At 42.1% G+C, this 22,814-nt stretch overlaps 1 protein-coding gene across 3 annotated transcripts in view; it reads left to right on the top strand.

Moving 5' to 3' along the window:
- Window positions 1–1,389: 1,389 nt before the first annotated feature.
- Window positions 1,390–22,814, top strand: part of LOC106560384 (trafficking protein particle complex subunit 8) — a 98,410-nt gene continuing 76,985 nt past the window's right edge. For 2 of the 3 annotated variants that reach the window (XM_014123258.2, XM_014123256.2), the window contains exons 1-5: window positions 1,391–1,697; window positions 5,327–5,539; window positions 7,462–7,545; window positions 12,114–12,203; window positions 14,101–14,275. In XM_014123258.2, the coding sequence (XP_013978733.2) occupies window positions 1,541–1,697; window positions 5,327–5,539; window positions 7,462–7,545; window positions 12,114–12,203; window positions 14,101–14,275 (719 nt within the window). In that variant the 5' untranslated portion in view covers window positions 1,391–1,540. Of the gene's footprint in view, window positions 1,698–5,326; window positions 5,540–7,461; window positions 7,546–12,113; window positions 12,204–14,100; window positions 14,276–22,814 lie in introns of all 3 variants that reach the window. The other variant, XM_045687751.1, reaches the window with a different exon arrangement.

Here is a 22,814-nt window from a genome sequence, read left to right as displayed (position 1 = left end):
CCCTCTCTCTTTGTGTAACAAGCCTCATTCAGGTTCCGTCCACCAGGGACAGGTTCCGTCCACCAGTATGACATAATTTGTATTATGTGTATATGTAATTCTGTGTGATTAGTTAGGTATTTGGTAAATAAATAATTAAACCCAATTTTGCATTGCTGATTCAACTTGTTAGCCAGGGTTCGTGAAGATAACCAAGAATTTACAACTTTCATATGAGACTGAAATAAGGTGAGGATTAATATTGACTGCTATTGATGTAAAATATTACTAGGTCTTTAAGAGTTTATTCGGAAGATAACAGCTCTATAAACATTCTTTCGTGGTGCCCCGACTTTCTAGTTAATTACATTTACATGATTAGCTTAATCAGGTAATATTAATTACAGAGAAAGGATTTTATAGAATAGCATGTCATATCACTTAATCCGGCATAGCCAAAGACACAACACACTGTACATGGATTTTTCTATTGTGTTATTGACTGTACGTTTGTTTATCCCATGTGTAACTCTGTGTGGTTGTTTTTGTCACACTCCTTTGCTTTATCTTGGCCAGGTCACTGTTGTAAATGAGAACTTGTTCTCAACTGGCCTACCTGGTTAAATAAAGGTGAAATAAAATAAAGAAATAAAATTAGGGAGGATGGCTGGAGTGGAATAAGTGGAATGGTATCAAATACATCAAACACGTGGTTTCCATGTGTTTGATGAAATTCCATTTGCTCCATTCCAGCCATTATTATGAGCCATCCTCCCCTCAGCAGCCTCCACTGGTGTACGTGTCATGTGACATGAACGTGTCAGCAGTTTGATGCCTTCTAAAAAACTTGTCTCCGTTAATTCATGGTGGTATCTTATGGGCTAGGGAGATGTTAGGTGACTTGGTGAGAGGTATCAGTAGCCTCACTAGGCTTAATTTTGACATGTATCAGTCCCCATAGGCATGAATCAGAATCACACCCATTAAAACAGTACCCGACAAACTGGGTGAAGGACACTGTCTACTGTTGTAGCCCTCGCTTCTTCTTTTGTGGGGTTTATCGGCGATTGGCATCCAACTGGTACCTACTGTACAGCTGCGCCCCTATCTCTCGCCTATTGTAGTTTAAACGTTTACCAATATAAGTATAAAGAGGGGTTCCTGCAGATGCAGGAACGCCCTGAATTGCGGACTGCAATTGCATATTTCCAGGAAGCGAATGGTTTCCACTAAATAGCATAGACACAAAGTCACATTTGGCTATATCGTAAAAATGCATTTAATTGTATTTATTTTTGTCTTAATTTAAGGTTAGAGTTACGCATAATGTTAGTAGTTTGTTAAATAACGAAGAGACATTTAAAAAATAGGCGGAGTTTATGACTTTGTGGCTGTGGTAACTAGTCACGACCGAAGCGAATCAGGCAACTGTAGAATTCAACATGGCTGCCTTGCACTGTCAGTAGGGGAGTTGTTTTCAACTCAGAAGTGGATAGCTTTTCACTATCTAAATCCAGAGAGAAATATAATTTCGTAGTCTGGGCCTCTCAAGCAGACCACAATGGCTCAGTGCGTACAGTCTGTGCAGGAGTTCATCCAGGACTCGTTTGTTCCGATGGTGGCTGTCCTGTGCAGCGAAGATGCGGAAAAAGTGACTCGTAAAAACAACCTTAATTTCTCGGAGCTGTTAAGACCTTTCTGCCGGTTAACCTCCGAAGGTGAGGGCTTTGATACACAACAACTTGAAGTTTTCATGCTAGAACTTCCACACTACACAAGGGGAATCTAAAATCAAGCTTTTGCGACATTTGTGTGTTTGATGTCCACAGTTGTTAGCTAGCTACTTATCATTAACGTAACATGTTATCCTAGCCAGCTAAGCGTGCTAACGTTAGCAACACTAACTAGCTAGCTACACTCCACAGCTACTGCCGTCACTTTGACAGTCAAGTCAAGTGACAGGAATGGTTAACCAGTAGCAGATGTGGTGCTGAAACAGAGGCCTTTGTCTTGTTTCTTCAATGTGTCACCCGATAGGACACGATATGTCCGCCATTGTCGTACGTCTGCAACCGTCTTGGGTGTCTTTGCAGCTAATGCCGTTAGCAAATTAGGCTTTCTGGTGTCAAAGGGCTGGGAAGAGGCCCAGCTAGACTAACGTTAAGTGGGGCTGGCAGGGACGTGGGAGTTAAACTTCGCCTGTCATACTAAGTTGTTTAGCTGCAACTTCAAAGTAGACTGTCTGCTTTCTATCTTAGCCAATTTCAAAGGTACTTAGCCAGCTAACAGCCAGTCATCTTGTGGGACAGTGTCACTGACTGAACAACGCCCGACCATATTTGACATAGTATACGCTAAAAAGCTGGCTAACAGGAGGAAGATGGAGTCTGAGACAGAGATGGCCATTCAGTTGAACTTGGATTAAGCAGCTACAGTTGAAGTCGGAAGTTTACATACTTAGATTGGAGTCATTAAAACGTTTTTCAACCACTCCACAAATTTATTGTTAACAAACTATAGTTTTGGCAAGTCGGTTAGGACATCTACTTTGTGCATGACACAAGTAATTTTTCCAACAATTGTTTAGACAGATTTTCACTGATAATTCACTGTGTCACAATTCCAGTGGGTCAAAAGTTTACATACACTAAGTTGACTGTGCCTTTAAACAGCTTGGACAATTCCAGAAAATTATGTCATGGCTTTAGAAGCTTCTGATAGGCTAATTGACAATTTGAGTCAATTGAAGGTGTACCAATGGATGTATTTCAAGGCCTTCCTTCAAACTCAGTGCCTCTTTGCTTGCCATCATGGGAAAATCAAAATAAATCAGCCAAGACCTCAGAAAAACAATTGTAGACCAAAAGTCTGGTTCATCTTTGGGAGCAATTTCCAAACGCCTGAAGGTACCACGTTCATCTGTACAAACAATAGTACGCAACTATAAACACCATGGGACCAGGCAGCCGTCATCCCGCTCAGGAAGGAGACGCGTTCTGTCTCCTAGAGATGAACATACTTTGGTGCAAAAAGTGCAAATCAATCCCAGAACAACAGCAAAGGACCTTATGAAGATTCTGTAGGAAATAGGTACAAAAGTATCTATATCCACAGTAAAACGAGTCCTATATCGACATAACCTGAAAGGCCGCTCAGCAAGGAAGGAGCCACTGCTCCAAAACCACCATAAAAAAGTCAGACTACGGTTTGCAACTGCACATGGGGACAAAGATCGTACTTTTTGGAGAAATGTCCTCAGGTCTGATGAAACAAATATAGAACTGTTTGGCCATAAAGACCATCGTTATGGTTGGAGGAAAAAGAGGGAGGCTTGCATGCCGACGAGCACCATCCCAACCGTGAAGCACGGGGGTGGCAGCATCATGTTGTGGGGGTGCTTTGCTGCAGGAGAGACTGGTGCACTTCCCAAAATATATGGCATCATGAGGAGAAATTATGTGGATATATTGATGCAACATCTCAAGACATCAGTCAGGAAGTTAAAGCTTGGTTGCAAATGGGTCTTCCAAATGGACAATGACCCCAAGCATACTTCCAAGTTGTGGCAAAATGGCTTAAGGACAACAAAGTCAAGTTATTGGAGTGGCCACCACAAAGCCCTGACCTCAATCCTATAGAAAATGTGTGGGCAGAACTGAAAAAGCGTGTGCGAGCAAGGAAGCCTACAAACCTCACTCAGTTTCACCTGCTCTGTCAGGAGGAATGGGCCAAAATTCACCCAATTTATTGTGGGAAGCTTGTGGAAGGTTACCCGAAACGTTTGACCCAAGTTAAACAATTTAAAGGCAATGCTACCAAATACTAATTGAGTGTATGTAAACTTCTGACCCACTGGTAATGTGATGAAAGAAGTAAATCATTCTCTCTACTATTATTCTGACGTTTCACATTCTTAAAATAAAGTGGTGATCCTAACTGACCTAAGACAGGGCATTTTTACTTGGATTATATGTCAGGAATTGTGAAACTGAGTTCAAATGTATTTGGCTAAGGTGTATGTAAACTTCCGACTTCAACTGTACTTGTATTAGTAATTCGGCTTAGTGCTAGTTTACCACTGGCATTTACAATGCCAGGTTACTCATGGTCTGACAATGAAATGTCCTGGCTACCTTAGTCTTAATGCAAGCTAGCTAGCTAGTTAGCTATGTAGTTTCCAACCGATATCCATAGCTACCGTATAGTCTTGCTACAAAGGCCTAGCAACCACATCCATAGCTACCATGTTTGTTTTTGCTATGGCTCATGTGAAATTGGAAAACTATGTTTTGGAATAAACAAGACTGGGTTTTAATCATCAGGCTATGATAAAATCACATCCATTACATTCACTGACCTGTAATAACCCTGGTTGTCTTATAATTACCCCTATCGGGCTTCCCGAGTGGCGCAGTGGTCTAAGGCACTGCCCATAGGTAAAATAATAAATAAATAAAAATAACCGCCTCTCATCGAGACACAAGACACCATTTACATTAGATTTGTGGAATGCATAGCTTACATATTCTGCTCAAGAGAAGAGGAGTTGGACTAGGGGTTTCCTATTGTCCTCCTGCACCTGTCTCCCCAGAGGGTCAGTCAGCCCTACATTACAGCACAGTTGTCACAGCTACCTGTAGAACAACAATAGACTAACAATTTAGAAGCTGCTGAGCTGGTGTTGATGTGTGTATTCTGGGGGAAATTCCTCGAATTAGTGATGTTACTCCCGCAAACGGGTTGTGGCATTCTCACAAATTTCTTACACACCACTGAAAAGCAAATTCTCTGTATGTGTGTCCCTGCTTTTCAGTCAAATGTAATCTAATTTCTGTAGGAATGTTTCCAAATTGTTGACAGGCCAGACAGACTTAGAGGGGGACACAACCCTTCTCTTCTCTATGTAAAAAATGAGAAGTGCCATAAGAGTTAGGCTACATGACCGTTTGAATGTGAGTGTATGCTTTGATGTCCGGGCTGTCCAAACATGCTGCTTCATGATAATGTTCTTACTGCATGAAGTTGTAAGGACGCTGTTTCTGTGGAGCCTTCATGCAGTAGTCAAAAGTAGTTGGGTGTTTTGTACGACCTTAATTTAGTCTCACGTCCACGTCTCTTCACACGTTTAGTATCATCCCCCACTTTCGTTAAAATTTTGAATTATTTTCTTCCTTTGACTGTCTGTGTATCTGAAAGGAAAAAGGAGATGCACACTTCAATCAACGCTCTCATGTGGTTTATTGGTAACATCTGAATAGCCTATATTTTCTCATGTCCAGCTCAAAGACATATGATGTATGATTGTGCGTATGTAGCCTAATCTTGTCCCATACGGGTCTCTCAATAGGTCACATGAGGGACCCTAACAACCAGGTGCAGGTGGTGAAGAACCTTCGCATCAGTGTCAACAACGTGGTGACACGCCCGTCTGTTCCCACCTCCGGCGTCCATGGCCCCGCCCAGCGACGGCTGCTCAGCGAGGTGGTGTCGGCGTGCCAACCAGCAGAGGGGGGTGTGGCCAATGTCATCACCGCCGGAGACTATGACCTTAATATTAGTGGTGAGTAATTTGGACAGAGAAAGAAGGGGATGAGCGTGACATGGATAAAGGATGGAGTGTTTAATGAGTTGTAGGAATGTAGTGTTTATTGGTGATGAACGTGAGACTTGTCCTGTAGTTTCATAGACTGTCCTGCAGATGGCAGCAGACACTCGAGAGGCATGACTGGAGGGATTTATTTAAAAAAAATCCAGACGGACAATAACAGCAAACATATTGCAATATGGGAGTGATTTGCTTATTCTTTTCTTTTGCTCATTTTGTAATTTATGAACTTCTCTCGTTTTATGTTCTCTTTTATTGACCTGGACGACCCTTGGGTAAGAGCCTACTTCAACCTCTAACCTACAACGTTACAGGTCAGGCCGTTTGACAGTGGAACAGAAATATCCCTAAACACTTTTAGTTACCTGACATTTAGCTCAGAGAAATGCTTTTTGCAGGACATATTATTTTTCTGTGTGTATAGCTTGGTTTCCATCCAATTGGTGACAGATTTTCATGCGGATATTCACAAATCTGCATAAAAACAATATGCATATTTTCCCACCAGGTATGTGTTTCCATCAAATTGACTTGTTGCAGATAAAAGGCTGTGTGAGGTGACAGTGCACATAAAAATAACTTTTGTAGTTAAATTCCCATGTATCGAGAAAAAAACCAGAACAAGTTAAGTGGGTTTCCATCTAATTTTCAAATCTACTGATGGTTTTAACACATATGCCAACTCTGGAATAGGCACGTGCGTTCAAGCCAACAGCTCGCAGATACAGTGTGGGTATAGCCTACATGATGATATTATGGACAAAGGAGTTAAATTATTTTTAATTGTCAATTGGCAGCCAAGCATTGATCATCATATCACCAGAATAAGACCCTTGATATTTATTAGAAAGGAACATCAAGCTCATCACCTTGCACTTTCACCAGCCTGTGAAGTTCATCATAGCTTATTTCATCTGTAGCCTAATAAACTGCATGCTTTTCCGAGTCGTAGTTTGAGAGCCACACATGTCATCGCGTGACTCCATGTTTACTTTGATATGATGGTTGTTATATTCAATATTTGCACGTAAGAGTTAACAACTCGATTTCTTGCATAATTAATTTTACCAACAAGAAAAGATCCCACCTTGTCTAGCGTATTTTGTTTTGTGGACATTTGTAAAGTTTAACAACAACATTTGCTGTTTCCATCAGGGATGTCGTAATGTTTTAAAAAACATTTGTTTTTATCCAGCATGTACTTTGCTCACAAAAATGTTGGATGAAAACCTGGTTCGTTATATGAGTACAGCCTGGAGAAATTTCTGGAAAGTTAATGGAGATTCCTGTTCCATTTTCACAAGGAATGACCTTTGGGTAGCAGTGCAGCAACTTTGTGGTGACTATCAAGCGTGTGTTTCCCCCTGCTGGTCCACATCCACAAACCTCTCCAATCCACTCTATTGCTCCCATACTGTTAGTGGACCTTGCTTGGATCAAACAGCCTCCTCTAACCCTAACCTACAGTTAAGTTAACCCAACTATGGCTCTCCTATTTCTCCCTTTGACCTATGAATGGAGCATAGAAATTGTATATTATGTCGTCACTGTTTTGTTGAAAGCTAAACTGGAAGCTAAGCTTATGATTTGGGCTAACCTTTTTTCCAAGCTATCTATAGGTCACATTTGTAGGTCAAAGTGGAAGCCATGGTTGTGAGAATGACCCTCTCCAGCAGCACAGTCTCATATACTGCTGTTCTTCCCTGGTTTTCCCTACAGTGGTCAACTAGCTACAATGTGGTATCTACAATGTGATGTATACTATCTATGATATTGGTACTGTGGATGAGCTATGAATGGTAAACATCAGTGGGAGATCTTGTACAGGTAATGGGATGTTGCTAACGCTAGTCACTGACTCTCTCTCCCCCCGTCAGATTGCTCTGTTAAAGCTAGCGTCCCCTGGTACAGTGACTGGAGGGACACACTAACGGAACTCAGCACCTCCAAGCATTATACAGGTACCTGTACTCTCGCCTCACCCGACATAACCTCACAATATCTATGTAGGGGGTGGCCCTACCTCTCCCCCTCTCTTCTTTCCGTTTACAGCTATCCCTCTCTCCGTTCTTCTTTCTCTCCGTAGCATAGCTGTTTCAGACTGTCCTTCTCTCATAACATCCTCCATTTTTATAATTTAAACTGGCCTATCCTTGGTTGGTATATTGGTTCCATTGTGCCAGGCAAGCTCAATCAAGCACAGCTAATGTATTTGAAATGGTTTCAAATAGGTTTAAAATACTATGTATGAGCATTAGTAGCATATAACTCCTGTGTCCTTCTGTTCTCTCTTAATCAGCTTTAACCTGCGGTCCTCTCTGAAAAGTAAGGGATAGGAAATGATTATGGGTGACATAAGGTTTGCTTGTTTGTAAACATGGTACAAACTACGCTAATAAAAGTAACAACCAATCATTCAATGACTAATTTCAGGTTTGGCTAATTTGCCTTAGTACATACACTGCTCAAAAAAATAAAGGGAACACTTAAACAACACAATATAACTCCAAGTCAATCACACTTCTGTGAAATCAAACTGTCCACTTAGGAAGCAACACTGATTGACAATACATTTCACATGCTGATGTGCAAATGGAATAGACAACAGGTGGAAATTATAGGCAATTAGCAAGACACCCCCAATAAAGGAGTGGTTCTGCATGTGGTGACCACAGACCACTTCTCAGTTCCTATGCTTCCTGGCTGATGTTTTGGTCACTTTTGAATGTTGGCGGTGCTTTCACTCTAGTGGTAGCATGAGACGGAGTCTACAACCCACACAAGTGGCTCAGGTAGTGCAGCTCATCCAGGATGGCACATCAATGCGAGCTGTGGCAAGAAGGTTTGCTGTGTCTGTCAGCGTAGTGTCCAGAGCATGTAGGCGCTACCAGGAGACAGGCCAGTACATCAGGAGACGTGGAGGAGGCCGTAGGAGGGCAACAACCCAGCAGCAGGACCGCTACCTCCGCCTTTGTGCAAGGAGGAGCAGGACGAGCACTGCCAGAGCCCTGCAAAATGACCTCCAGCAGGCCACAAATGTGCATGTGTCTGCTCAAACGGTCAGAAACGGACTCCATGAGGGTGGTATGAGGGCCCGACGTCCACAGGTGGGGGTTGTTCTTACAGTCCAAACACCTTGCAGGACGTTTGGCATTTTCCAGAGAACACCAAGATTGGCAAATTCGCCACTGGCGCCCTGTGCTCTTCACAGATGAAAGCAGGTTCACACTGAGCACATGTGACAGACGTGACAGAGTCTGGAGACGCAGTGGAGAATGTTCTGCTGCCTGCGACATCCTCCAGCATGACTGGTTTGGCGGTGGGTCAGTCGTGGGGTGGCATTTCTTTGGGGGGGCCGCACAGCCCTCCATGTGCTCGCCAGAGGTAGCCTGACTGCCATTAGGTAGCGAGATGAGATCCTCAGACCCCTTGTGAGACCATATGCTGGTGCGGTTGGCCCTGGGTTCCTCCTAATGCAAGACAATGCTAGACCTCATGTGGCTGGAGTGTGTCAGCAGTTCCTGCAAGAGGAAGGCATTGATGCTATGGACTGGCCCGCCCGTTCCCCAGACCTGAATCCAATTGAGCACATCTGGGACATCATGTCTCGCTCCATCCACCAACGCCACGTTGCACCACAGACTGTCCAGGAGTTGGCGGATGCTTTAGTCCAGGTCTGAGAGGAGATCCCTCAGGAGACCATCCTCCACCTCATCAGGAGCATGCCCAGGCGTTGTAGGGAGGTCATACAGGCACATGGAGGCCACACACACTACTGAGCCTCATTTTGACTTGTTTTAAGGACATTACATCAAAGTTGGATCAGCCTGTAGTGTGGTTTTCCACTTTAATTTTGAGTGCGACGCCAAATCCAGACCTCCATGGGTTGATAAATTGGATTTCCATTGATTATTTTTGTGTGATTTTGTTGTCAGCACATTCAACTATGTAAAGAAAAAAGTATTTAATAAGATTATTTCATTCATTCAGATCTAGGATGTGTTATTTTAGTGTTCCCTTTATTTTTTTGAGCAGTGTATATGGCACTAAATGAATTGTGCAGAACAGTGGACACTAACAATTATGTGTGAGTTATGCTTGTTTTGACTTTTCAAATGAATGTTTATTTAGGCCTTTGTCTCGACATTTTTCAAAAACGGAACTGGTGTTGTCACGATATGCAGATCATTATTTTTTACATATTTTATACTTCGATATCTGGTTTAGTATCATAATACCAAAACGATACTGGAATGATACCATGGCAACAAAAAAAAGAAAACATATTAGCTGAAGTCACAGAATAACCACTCGGCTTAATTTTTTTGAAACGTTGAACAATATGTTGATAACTAGTAGAATAAATGGAATATATTCCATATTCAGTAAAAAAAAAAGAGATCATGCACCATATTAAATAACAAGAATATCAAAAATGTTAATTATGCAAAAACATATGAGACTCAGGGCATACAAAATGATTTTACAAAAACTGTTTTGAAATATAATTTGATACATATCAGGGTTCATTTTCTCATCTATGGCCATAATATTGGGTCAAAGGACATTCTTTAGACCTAGGATTCATTACAGCTAAATATTTTAATGTATTAAATTAATAGTTACAAAACAACAAACACTTTGAAGCTACTTTCTGAAGCTTCTATATTGTAATAGTCTACACGCAATAGAAATGCAATGGAATTTACACAGCATAGTACATTTCACTTCCCAGGGTGCAATTCTCTGCCCAGGGCTGCTGGCTGGCTAGTGGCTACTGGTAGCAAGCCCAAACTAACGCAAAGTGGTCTACATATATTGCTGTCAAGTTTGTGAGTGCATTTCACATGATTTTTGGCTTGTGTAATCATATTATAATGCTCACGTGAATGTCATGCTGAATATAGGCAGGTAGCCTTGTGTTTAGAGCGTTGGACTTGTAACTGAAAAGTTGCAAGATCAAATCCCCGAGCTGACAAAGTAAAAATCTGTCGTTCTGCCCCTGAACAAGGCAGTTAACCCACTGTTCCTAGGCCGTCATTGAAAATAAGAATTGTTCTTAACTGACTTGCTTAGTTAAATAAAGGTTTAAAAAATATATATGTTCATGTCATTGTCACTCAAGAATAATTCAAACTTAGTAGAATAATAACAGTTACATTGCAAATGTCATTTGTAAAAATGTTTTTTTTTGTCGTTTTAGAACTATGGTCTATGATCTTTTGCTTGCTTTTCAAAAGCTTGCGCTGTATGCATTAGTGCAGCCTGGCAAGCTACTGCCCCCTTGAAAAGATTCAGACAAATTACAAGACAGACTCGATCCTCTCAATTGGTATATGACGTGAGACACATTTGACAGATGTAGCTAAAGTAACAGAAATTCTGGTACCAAACCGTTTTTCATGTTCTCGTATCGAAAAAGTACTGAAGTTTTGGTGTATACCGTGCAACACTAGACTGACCTCTGGTGGTTTTAGATTCCCTTTCTCATGATTTCTCTGCCATACAATGATTAATGTAAATGTCTTGCTGCCTAATCTTTTGGAAAATGGACTGGAGCCGTGCCCAGAGGTTTATAGGTTCATCTTCCTCATTGTGCTGTTGTGCCTGTGTTCTACTATAGTAAATGTACTGCTATATAACCAAATTATTATTGTTTTACTGGCAGTCTTGGTTTAAAGTTTCTCCATCCATAGTCAGATTGAATCTGAGATTCAATGGTCTCTTTTGATTTGATTGTTGCTTCTTGCTGTGCTATTTATTTAGGCCTATATTTTTGTAGAGCTGACGCGTAGAGCTGTTCTCTGTCCAAAAATATACGTGGGTCTGTCGGTTTTTGCTTCCACACATGGAGCGAGACACCGGCAGCTCTGTACAGTTCACTTATCAGTTGATCTAGTCCAAACACACAGCCTGCTGTCGTTGTGTTGTGATGAATGTGAAGAGGGAGAGAACCAGAGATGGTGGAATTACCGGGATGTATTCATTAGGGCACACCTTTTAAAGATCACGAGAGCTTCTTATTGGACGAGTTCTGATAGTACCTGAGTCAGTATGCAGACAACACTATTTCCTCACTCTCATACGTAGGTGTCTACACTTGCTTTGATCCTCATTGTCCTGTCAATGTTACTGCCTGACAATACTGGGTGTATCTCTTGATGACAAATATAGTCTGCAATAAGCAGCAAGATGCTCTCTGCATCTCAATGGGATTTAGGATAAAAGAAGTATTGACTGCTGGTAAAATCCTTCCTCTCTTTCATCTGGCTAATCATTCATTTATTTCTCTCCCTGAGTATCATTTGTTGCAGCTACACAATCAGACCCTTCAGAAATCAGTGTATGTGTCACTTCCCAGCCTCTCCTGTCTGGTTGAGCTGGGTGTGTATAGACCTCTCTCAGCAGCGCCCCTGGGTGTCAGACTTCAGGTGGTCTCGGTGCAGCTCCACCCTCTCAGGGTTGTGTTGCATGGAGGTCAGGTTAGAGTGATGTTCTTGCTCTCATTTTGTTGTTGTCCTCTCTCCAGCCACGACTCCCTGGTTTGAGGCGTACAGGGAGAGCTTCCTCCAGTCCATGCCTGCCTCTGACCATGAGTTCCTCAACCACTACCTCGCCTGTATCCTTCTCTGCTTCAACATACTACAATAAACACTATGATCATGATAAATCAAATCATTTTTAGGTAACAATTAAGTACCTGAATGTTTATTTTTTTATTACAACAAATGACATATTACGAGTGTGATCATATACAGTGCATTCGGAAAGTATTCAGACCCCTTCCCCTTTTCCACATTTTGTTACGTTACAGCCTTATTCTAAAATGGATTCAATTAAAAGAAATCCTCATCAATTTACACAATACTGACGAAGCGAAAACAGGTTTTTAGACATTTTTACATAAGTATTTAGACCCTTTGCTATGAGACTCGAAATTGAGCTCAGGTGTTTCCTGTTTCCATTGATCGTCCTTGAGATGTTTCTACAACTTTATTGTAGTACACCTGTGGTAAATTCAATTGATTGGACATGATTTGGAAAGGCACACACCTGTCTATATAAGGTCCCACAGTTTGCAGTGCATGTCAGAGCAAAAACCAAGCCATGAGGTCGAAGGAATTGTCCGTAGAGCTCCGAGACAGGATTGTGTCGACGGACAGATCTGGGGAAGTGTCTGCAGCATTGAAGGTCCCCAAGAACACAGTGGCCTCCATCATTATTAAATGGAAGAAGTTTGGAACAGCCAAGACTCTTCCTAGAGCTGGCTGCCTGGCCCAACTGAGCAATTGGGGGAGAAGGGCCTTGGTCAGGGAGGAGACTAAGAACTCGATGGTCACTCTGATAGAGCTCCGGAGTTCCTCTGTGGAGATGAGAGAAGGACAACCATCTCTGCAGCACTCCACCAATCAGACCTTTATGGTAGAGTGGCCAGATAGAAGCCACTCCTCAGTAAAAGGCACATGACAGCTCGCTTGGAGTTTTCTTAAAGGACTCAGACCATGAGAAACAAGATTCTCTGGTCTGATGAAACCAAGATTGAACTCTTTGGCCTGAATGCCAAGGGTCATGTCTGGAGGAAACCTGGCACCATCCCTACAGAGAATCATGGTGGTGGTAGCATCATGCTGTGGGGATGTTTTTCAGCGGCAGGGACTAGGAGACTAGTCGGGATTGAGGGAAAGATGAGCGGAGCAAAGTATGGAGATCCTTGATGAAATCCTGCTTCAGAGCGCTAAGGACTTCAGACTTCCAACAGGACAACGACCCTAAGCACACAGCCAATACAATGCAGGAATGGCTTCTGGACAAGTCTCTGAATGTCCTTGAGTGGCCCAGGAAGAGTCTGGAATTGAACCTGATCTAACATCTTCGGAGAGACCTGAAAATAGCTGTGCACGATGCTCCCCATCCAACCTGACAGAGCTTGAGAGGATCTGTAGAGAAGAATGGTAGAAACTCCCCAAATACAGGTGTGCCAAGTGTGTAGCGTCATAACCAAGAAGACTCGAGGCTGTAATCGCTGCTGAAGGTGCTTCAGCAAGGTACACTGAAAGGGTCTGAATACTTATGTAAATGTCCTAGTTAAGTTCTGCAAAAATGTCCAAAAAACTGTTTTTGCTTTATTGTTATTGGGTATTGTGTGTAGATTGAGGGGGACGGGGACGATTTAATCAATTTTAGAATCAGGTTGTAACATAACAAAATGTGGGAAAAGTCAAGGGGTCAGTGATAATGCGTTGAGCCTATAGTTCTGAGATTTGTGCGTAGGCTATCTTTAAAGGTCAAATGCAGCTTTTGTATCTCAATATCAAATCAAAAGATGGTCTTTTCAAACAGCTCTTACACTAAAAGGGCATTCATTTTTCAGTTTGTCCCTCTGTCAATCTCCAGCTATTTCCCCTTCTCTAATTTCATCCTCTCTCCCCACCCTCCCTACTCATTCTCTTCTCCTTTTGCTGCTCTCTCTCCCCCACTTCTCTCTGGTTGTGGTTCCTTGACTGGTGCTCCTGCAGGTCTGTTGGTGGTGTCGTCCAGTGAGCCTGTACCAGTGGAGCAGTTCCTCAAGCTGTCTCAGGAGCAGCACAGGATCCAGCACAATGGAGAGTACACCAACCCCAAGTGGTTCATCCCCAACACACTGAAATACTACGTCCTCCTGCACGACATGAGCCAGGGGGACGAACAGAGGTGGGCAATACACACGCTCTCTCTCATTCTCTCACACTCTCACACTCTCACTCACTCACTCTTACTCACTCACTCTTTCTTACTCACTCTTTCTTACTCACTCTTTCTTACTCACTCTTTCTTACTCACTCTTTCTTACTCACTCTTTCTTACTCACTCTTTCTTACTCACTCTTTCTTACTCACTCTTTCTTACTCACTCTTTCTTACTCACTCTTTCTTACTCACTCACTCACTCTTACTCACTCACTCACTCACTCACTCTTACTCACTCACTCACTCACTCACTCACTCACTCACTCACTCACTCACTCACTCACTCACACACTCACACACTCACACACTCACACACTCACCACTCACACACTCACACACTCACTCACACACCACACACTCTTAGACAGCCAAGTCTATGACCTCAGCGCTTCTCTTTAATCCATTGACCTCGGCAAACTCCTGTGTGTGTGGCCCTCTGCATCATTAGACCAAAAGCAGTAAAGAGGAGGGTGTTGATTCTGTTCCCCACCGGCAGTTATGGATTCCTTTCATTTTTGCCAGTACACGACCTTCAATTAAAACTTCACTATTAGCATAACCTTGATGCATGAATGAACCAAGGGATGATTAATGTGGATTGAGAATGTATTTTTATAATAAAATTATGGCGGGATGTAAATCATTTGATTTTATTTAACTGGTTTTAAAAAATATGGCCGGATGCTGTTTACTGGTTGAGTTAAGTAGTAGTAGCCGTTATTTTTTATTCTCTCTCTGAGTCTATGGATTCGTCTCCGTCCATTCATACGTTTCAAAAATGACTATTGGGGGGAGGGACTATAGATCTGTCTCCATACGTACAGTGAGGGAAAAAAGTACACTGCTCAAAAAAAATAAAGGGAACACTAAAATAACATCCTAGATCTGAATGAATGAAATAATCTTATTAAATACTTTTTTTCTTTACATAGTTGAATGTGCTGACAACAAAATCACACAAAAATAATCAATGGAAATCCAATTTATCAACCCATGGAGGTCTGGATTTGGAGTCACACTCAAAATTAAAGTGGAAAACCACACTACATGCTGATCCAACTTTGATGTAATGTCCTTAAAACAAGTCAAAATGAGGCTCAGTAGTGTGTGTGGCCTCCACGTGCCTGTATGACCTCCCTACAACGCCTGGGCATGCTCCTGATGAGGTGGCGGATGGTCTCCTGAGGGATCTCCTGGCCAGTCTGTGGTGCAACGTGGCGTTGCATGTCTCGCTCCATCATGGAGCGAGACATGATGTCCCAGATGTGCTCAATTGGATTCAGGTCTGGGGAACGGGCGGGCCAGTCCATAGCATCAATGCCTTCCTCTTGCAGGAACTGCTGACACACTCCAGCCACATGAGGTCTAGCATTGTCTTGCATTAGGAGGAACCCAGGGCAAACCGCACCAGCATATGGTCTCACAAGGGGTCTGAGGATCTCATCTCGGTACCTAATGGCAGTCAGGCTACCTCTGGCGAGCACATGGAGGGCCTTGCGGCCCCCCCCAAAGAAATGCCACCCCACACCATGACAGACCCACCACCCTCATGGAGTCTGTTTCTGACCGTTTGAGCAGACACATGCACATTTGTGGCCTGCTGGAGGTCATTTTGCAGGGCTCTGGCAGTGCTCGTCCTGCTCTTCCTTGCACAAAGGCGGATGTAGCGGTCCTGCTGCTGGGTTGTTGCCCTCCTACGGCCTCCTCCACATCTCCTGATGTACTGGCCTGTCTCCTGGTAGCGCCTATATGCTCTGGACACTACGCTGACAGACACAGCAAACCTTCTTGCCACAGCTCGCATTGATGTGCCATCCTGGATGAGCTGCACTACCTGAGCCACATGTGTGGGTTGTAGACTCCGTCTCATGCTACCACTAGAGTGAAAGCACCGCCAGCATTCAAAAGTGACCAAAACATCAGCCAGGAAGCATAGGAACTGAGAAGTGGTCTGTGGTCACCACCTGCAGAACACTCCTTTATTGGGGGTGTCTTGCTAATTGCCTATAATTTCCACCTGTTGTCTATTCCATTTGCACAACAGCATGTGAAATGTATTGTCAATCAGTGTTGCTTCCTAAGTGGACAGTTTGATTTCACAGAAGTGTGATTGACTTGGAGTTATATTGTGTTGTTTAAGTGTTCCCTTTATTTTTTTGAGCAGTGTATTTTGATCCCCCGCTGATTTTGTACGTTTGCCCACTGACAAACAAATTATCAGTCTATATTTTTAATGGTAGGTGTATTTGAACAGTGAGAGACAGAATAACAACAAAAAAATCCAGAAAAACGAATGTAAAAAATGTTACAATTATTTGCATTTTAATGAGGGAAATGAGTATTTGACCCCTCTGCCAAACATGACTTAGTACTTGCTGGCAAAACCCTTGTTGGCAATCACAGAGGTCAGACGTTTCTTGTAGTTGGCCACCAGGTTTGCACACATCTCAGGAGGGATTTTGTCCCACTCCTCTTTGCAGCTCTTCTCCATGTAACTAAGGTTTCGAGGCTGACGTTTGGCAACTCGAACCTTCAGCTCTCTCCACAGATTTTCTATGGGATTAAGGCTAGGCCACTCCAGGACCTTAATGTGCTTCTTCTTGAGCCACTCCTTTGTTGCCTTGGCCGTGTGTTTTGGGTCATTGTCATGCTGGAATACCCATCCACGACCCATTTTCAATGCCCTGGCTGAGGGAAGGAGGTTCTCACCCAAGATTTGACGGTACATGGCCCCGTCCATCGTCCCTTTGACGCGGTGAAGTTGTCCTGTCCCCTTAGCAGAAAAACACCCCCAAAGCATAATGTTACCACCTCCATGTTTGACTGTGGGGATGGTGTTCTTGGGGTCATAGGCAGCATTCCTCCTCCTCCAAACACGGCGAGTTGAGTTGATGCCAAAGAGCTCCATTTTGGTCTCATCTGACCACAACACTTTCACCCAGTTGTCCTCTGAATCATTCAGATGTTCATTGGCAAACTTCAGACGGGCATGTATATGTGCTTTTTTGAGCAGGGGGACCTTGCGGGCGCTTCAGTCCTTCAAGGTGTAGTGTGTTTCCAATTGTTTTCTTGGTGACTATGGTCCCAGCTGCCTTGAGATCATTGACAAGATCCTCCTGTGTAGTTCTGGGCTGATTCCTCACCGTTCTCATGATCATTGCAACTCCACGAGGTGAGATCTTGCATGGAGTCCTAGGCCGAGGGATATTGACAGTTCTTTTGTGTTTCTTCCATTTGTGAATAATCTCACCAACTGTTGTCACCTTCTCACCCAGCTGCTTGGTGATGGTCTTGTAGTCCATTCCAGCCTTGTGTAGGTCTACAATCCTGTCCCTGACATCCTTGAGAGGTCTTTGGTCTTGGCCATGGTGGAGAGTTTGGAATCTTGATTGATTGATTGCTTCTGTGGACAGGTGTCTTTTATACAAGTAACAAGTTGAGATAGGAGCACTCCCTTTAAGAGTGTGCTCCTAATCTCAGCTCGTTACCTGTATAAAAGACACCTGGGAGACAGAAATCTTTCTGATTGAGAGGGGGTGAAATACTTATTTCCCTCATTAAAATGCAAATCAATTCATAACATTTTGACATGCGTTTTTCTGGATTTTTTGTTATTCTGTCTCACTGTTCAAATAAACCTACCATTAACATTATAGACTAATTTATTTGTCAGTGGGCAAATATGCAAAATCAGCAGGGGATCAAATACTTTTTTCCATCACTGTATGTTAGTCACACACGATAACTCAGACACCACTGGCCTGACTTTGACAAGCTTTGGGGAATGATGCGTCTGCCTTGGACAGTATAGAACAAGAAGGCCCGCACACTGTTAAAGCTCCCAGTTCACCACTTTATTGACAACGTTTCGAAGTGCTCATATCCCAAAATGTACACATTTCACCTCACATGACCAATTTGTATCTGTAATAATTTAATTACAATGAGATGTGTACATGTAGTAGTTCCAGGGATTTTTATTTTACATGATGATACTTTGATTTGTCTTGCCTTCCAGTATTTTTATTTATATATATATTTATATTTATATATATATTTATATTTATATATTTATAAAAAAAATACTGGAAGGCATGACAAATCAAAGTGTCCATGTCAGAAATGTTCTGATATCAAACTCTTGGTTCAGACCTCTAGGAGACATGGTACACAAACGGTGAATCCAATATAATTATTTTCTCAATAATAGATTATAAGTACACACACTGCCCCCCCACCCCCCCAGGAGTCTTAACATGTTCGACGCTAATGTTGTGACAAGCCTCCATGAAATGCACAGCCACAGGGTTTCTCTGGTCAAGGGTCCTGATATTACTCCTGTGTTCAGCTATCCTTGTTTTCAGAGCTCGTTTAGTTTTTCCTACATAGACCACAAATACTCTTTATCAGGAATATGACATTTTTTGTGGAACATGTAATGATGGCCTTAATCTTAATGGCCTAGCCTGTAATAGGGTGATTGAACGTTGTGCATTTGTTCGTAAAGTTACACTGGGTATATTTGCCACCATCTACAGTTACCGTCTAGGACAGCCAACATTTGCACAATTACACTGATTGGCCCAAGGGGGGCGTTATAGTAATCAACTGAACTTTTGCTAAGCAAATCTCCTTTCCTGTTTGAGCTGCAGTCATGAAATGGTGTACATATATGCGCGCCCCTCATAACAACAAAGTTTCCCCTTAAGGACATATAAGCTCCGCCCATTGATTTCCAGCAAGGGGGATTTTTATTACTTTTTTTTCTTGTCATTAATCCATGCAACATAAATAATTGTCACTAATTGGCCCAAAGGTGGGGTGCTGCATCATTTGTGGGGGATGACATTTTTACTGTTTCACCTCACTGTAAACCAGTGGTCACCAACCGATCGACTGGCCGATCTCCAAGGCTTTCCTCGTCACCAAACATTCCTGTAAAAAGCCCAATGATAGGAACATAAAACTATTTTTTTATTCGGTAGGTGCACTTGATTCAACGGCCCTGCACGCTGGTTAATTGAAGTGTTCCCATTTTGAAACGTTTCATGTGTCTGAAGGTACAAACTCTGCCTACCCGGCGCGGCCTGGAGAGCAAATCAAGTTCACCTGTCGGGCGACCACTGGCTAATCGGATAGCTCGGATCTTCCACGAGCCTATAGCAAAGTTGATGGTCAACTCTATTAATTGAGATTTCAAAAAAATGAAAAAACATGACTAGAGAGAGACTGTCAACGAATACAGCAAAAACCTGCTGTTTTCTTTGGGCGAGTTCATGTTTAAGATTTTAGTCAGCACTGTCAACACTTTTATAAGCCATAAAACACCCCTTCTATCCACTCGCACTACAAAGTCTCGATAGGCTTGCGTTGTTATTAGTGGCTTGTCTTTCTCATTTCGAGGAGTATTTCATGTTCTCTGGTCATATGAGTAACAACATGAATTGGTGCATGAGCTAGAAATAAAGAAGTGTAACTTGAGTTTAGCCATCAGATGGAAGACAGTGACCCCTTTTTGGTCAGTCAGCTGAGGGAGGAAGAGCAGATGGGACAGTGAGAGGCAGCCTTTCCGCTGCTCTCTTACTCTCGTCCCCTCACACTCTTTCTCTCTCTCCCTCCATGATGCACCATCAGTCCAGTAAAATAAAGACAAATCTATTACTCGAGGCATAAATGGAAATCAACAAATTATATATTACCAGTGTGATCATATCTCATGTTTTGAAATATAATTTTAAATAGTTTGAGAAGAAGAACATTGGCAAGGCAATTCAAGAATAGCCAATATGCAGTGATAATGTGTTAAACCTATAGCCTACTGCACAAACCTCATTAAAGGTCCAATGGAGCCATTTTGATCTCAAAATCAAATAATTTCTGCGTAACAAATAAGTACAATTTTTTTTTATTTGATTGTATTAAAATGGGGAAAAAAAATAATAGCTTCTTAGCAAAGAGCAATTTCTCAAGCAAGAATTTTGCTAGGACTTTCTGGAAGTGGGCTGCGTGGTGCGGAGAAAATTGAAAACTAGCTGTTATTGGCAGAGGTTTGGAACTCTTTATTGGTCTATTAACTAAACTCCATCCCACCAAAACAGGTTGAAATTTCAGACCGTCTTCTCGAACAGCTCTTACACTAAAAGGGCATTTCATTTTATTTTTTTTACTAGGAGAGATTAAAATGTATTTAATTGTCATTTTTGTCAATGACCTACACAATATATAAAGACTGAAAGAGATTTTGCCTGTGCTTAGCTCTATTACGGTTATTTTATCAACAAAAAAAAAACTCCTAGTCCTTGTCAATGATAAGCATACCCATAACATGATGCAGCCGCCACCATGCTTGAAAATATGATGAGTGGTACTCAGTGATGTGGTGTTAGATTTGCCCCAAACATAATGCTCTGTGTTCAGGACATACAGTGCATTTGTAAAGTATTCAGACCCCTTGAGTTTTTCCACATTTATTCTAAAATGGATAAAAAAATATAAAAAAATACTCATGAATCTACAGTTGAAGTCGGAAGTTTACATACACTTAGGTTGGAGTCATTTAAAACTCGTTTCTCAACCACTCCACAAATGTCTTGTTAACAAACTATAGTTTTGGCAAGTTGGTTAGGACATCTACTTTGTGCATGACACACGTCATTTTTCCAGCAATTGTTTACATACAGTGAATTATAAGTGAAATAATCGGTATCACAATTCCAGTGGGTCAGAAGTTTACATACACTAAGTTGACTGTGCCTTTTTTTTAAACAGCTAGGAAAATTCCAGAAATGTATGTCATGGCTTTAGTAGCTTCTGATAGGCTAATTGACATCATTTGAGTCAATAGAGGTGTACCTGTGGATGTATTTCAAGGCCTACATTTCAAACTCAGTACCTCTTTGCTTGACATCATGGGAAAATCAAAAGAAATTAGTCAAGACCTCAAAGAAAATTGTTGACCACAATTCTGGTTCATCCTTGGGAGCAATTTTCAAACGCCTGAAGGTACCACGTTCATCTGTACAAACAATAGTACGCAAGTATAAACACCATGGGACCACGCAGCTTCATACCGGTCAGGAAGGAGACACATTCTGTCTCCTAGACATGAACGTGCTTTGGTGCGAAAAGTGCAAATCAATCCCAGAACAACAGCAAAGGACCTTGTGAAGATGCTGGCGGAAACGGGTACAAAAATATCTATGTCCACAGTAAAACAAGTTCTGTATCGAGATAACCTGAAAGGCCGCTCAGCAAGGAAGGAGCCACTGCTCCAAAACCGCCATAAAATATCCAGACTCCGGTTTGCAACTGCACATGGGGACAAAGATTGTACTTTTTGGAGAAATGTCCTCTGGTCTGAAGAAACAACAAAAATAGAGCTGTTTGTCCATAATGACCATCGTTATGTTTGGAGGAAAAATGGGGAGGCTTGCAAGCCAAAGAGCACCATCCCAACCGTGAAGCATGGGGGTGGCAGCATCATGTTGTGGGGGTGCTTTGCTCCAGGAGGGACTGGTGCACTTCACAAAATAGATGGCATCATGAGGAGAATAATTATGTGGATATATTGAAGCAACATCTCAAGACATCAGTCAGGAAGTTAAAGCTTGGTGGACAATGGACAATGACCCCAAGCATACTTTCAAAGTTGTGGCAAAATGGCTTAAGGACAACAGTCAAAGTATTGGAGTGGCCATCACAAAGACCTGACCTCAATCCTATAGAAAATTTGTGGGCAGAACTGAAAAAGCGTGTGGGAGCAAGGAGGCCTACAAACCTGACTCAGTTATACCAGCTCTGTCAGGAGGAATGGGCCAAAATTCACCCAACTTATTGTGGGAAGCTTGTGGAAGGCTACCTGAAATGTTTGACCCAAGTTAAACTATTTAAAGGCAGTGCTACCAAATACAAATTGAGTGTATAAACTTCTGACTCACTGGGAATGTGATTAAATAAATAAATAATTCTCTAGTATTATTCTGACATTTCACATTCTTAAAATAAAGTGGTGATTTTAACCTCTCTAGGGTCGGCGGGACGAAATCCCGTGGCGCGTTATTCAAATACCTTAGAAATGCTATTACTTCAATTTCTCAAACATATGACTATTTTACAACATTTTAAAGACAAGACTCTCGTTAATCTAACCACACTGTCCGATTTCAAAAAGGCTTTACAACGAAAGCAAAACATTAGATTTGTCAGCAGAGTACCCAGCCAGAAATAATCAGACACCCATTTTTCAAGCTAGCATATAATGTCACATAAACCCAAACCACAGCTAAATGCAGCACTAACCTTTGATGATCTTCATCAGATGACAACCCTAGGACATTATGTTATACAATACATGCATGTTTTGTTCAATCAAGTTCATATTTATATCAAAAACCAGCTTTTTACATTAGCATGTGACGTTCAGAACTAGCATTCTGGTGAATTTACTAAATTACTCACGATAAACATTCACAAAAAACATTATTTTAAGAATTATAGATACAGAA

This window comes from Salmo salar, chromosome ssa10, assembly GCF_905237065.1.
Source record: "Salmo salar chromosome ssa10, Ssal_v3.1, whole genome shotgun sequence".
Lineage (NCBI taxonomy): Eukaryota > Metazoa > Chordata > Actinopteri > Salmoniformes > Salmonidae > Salmo > Salmo salar.
This window is presented reverse-complemented; position numbering and strand designations above follow the sequence as displayed.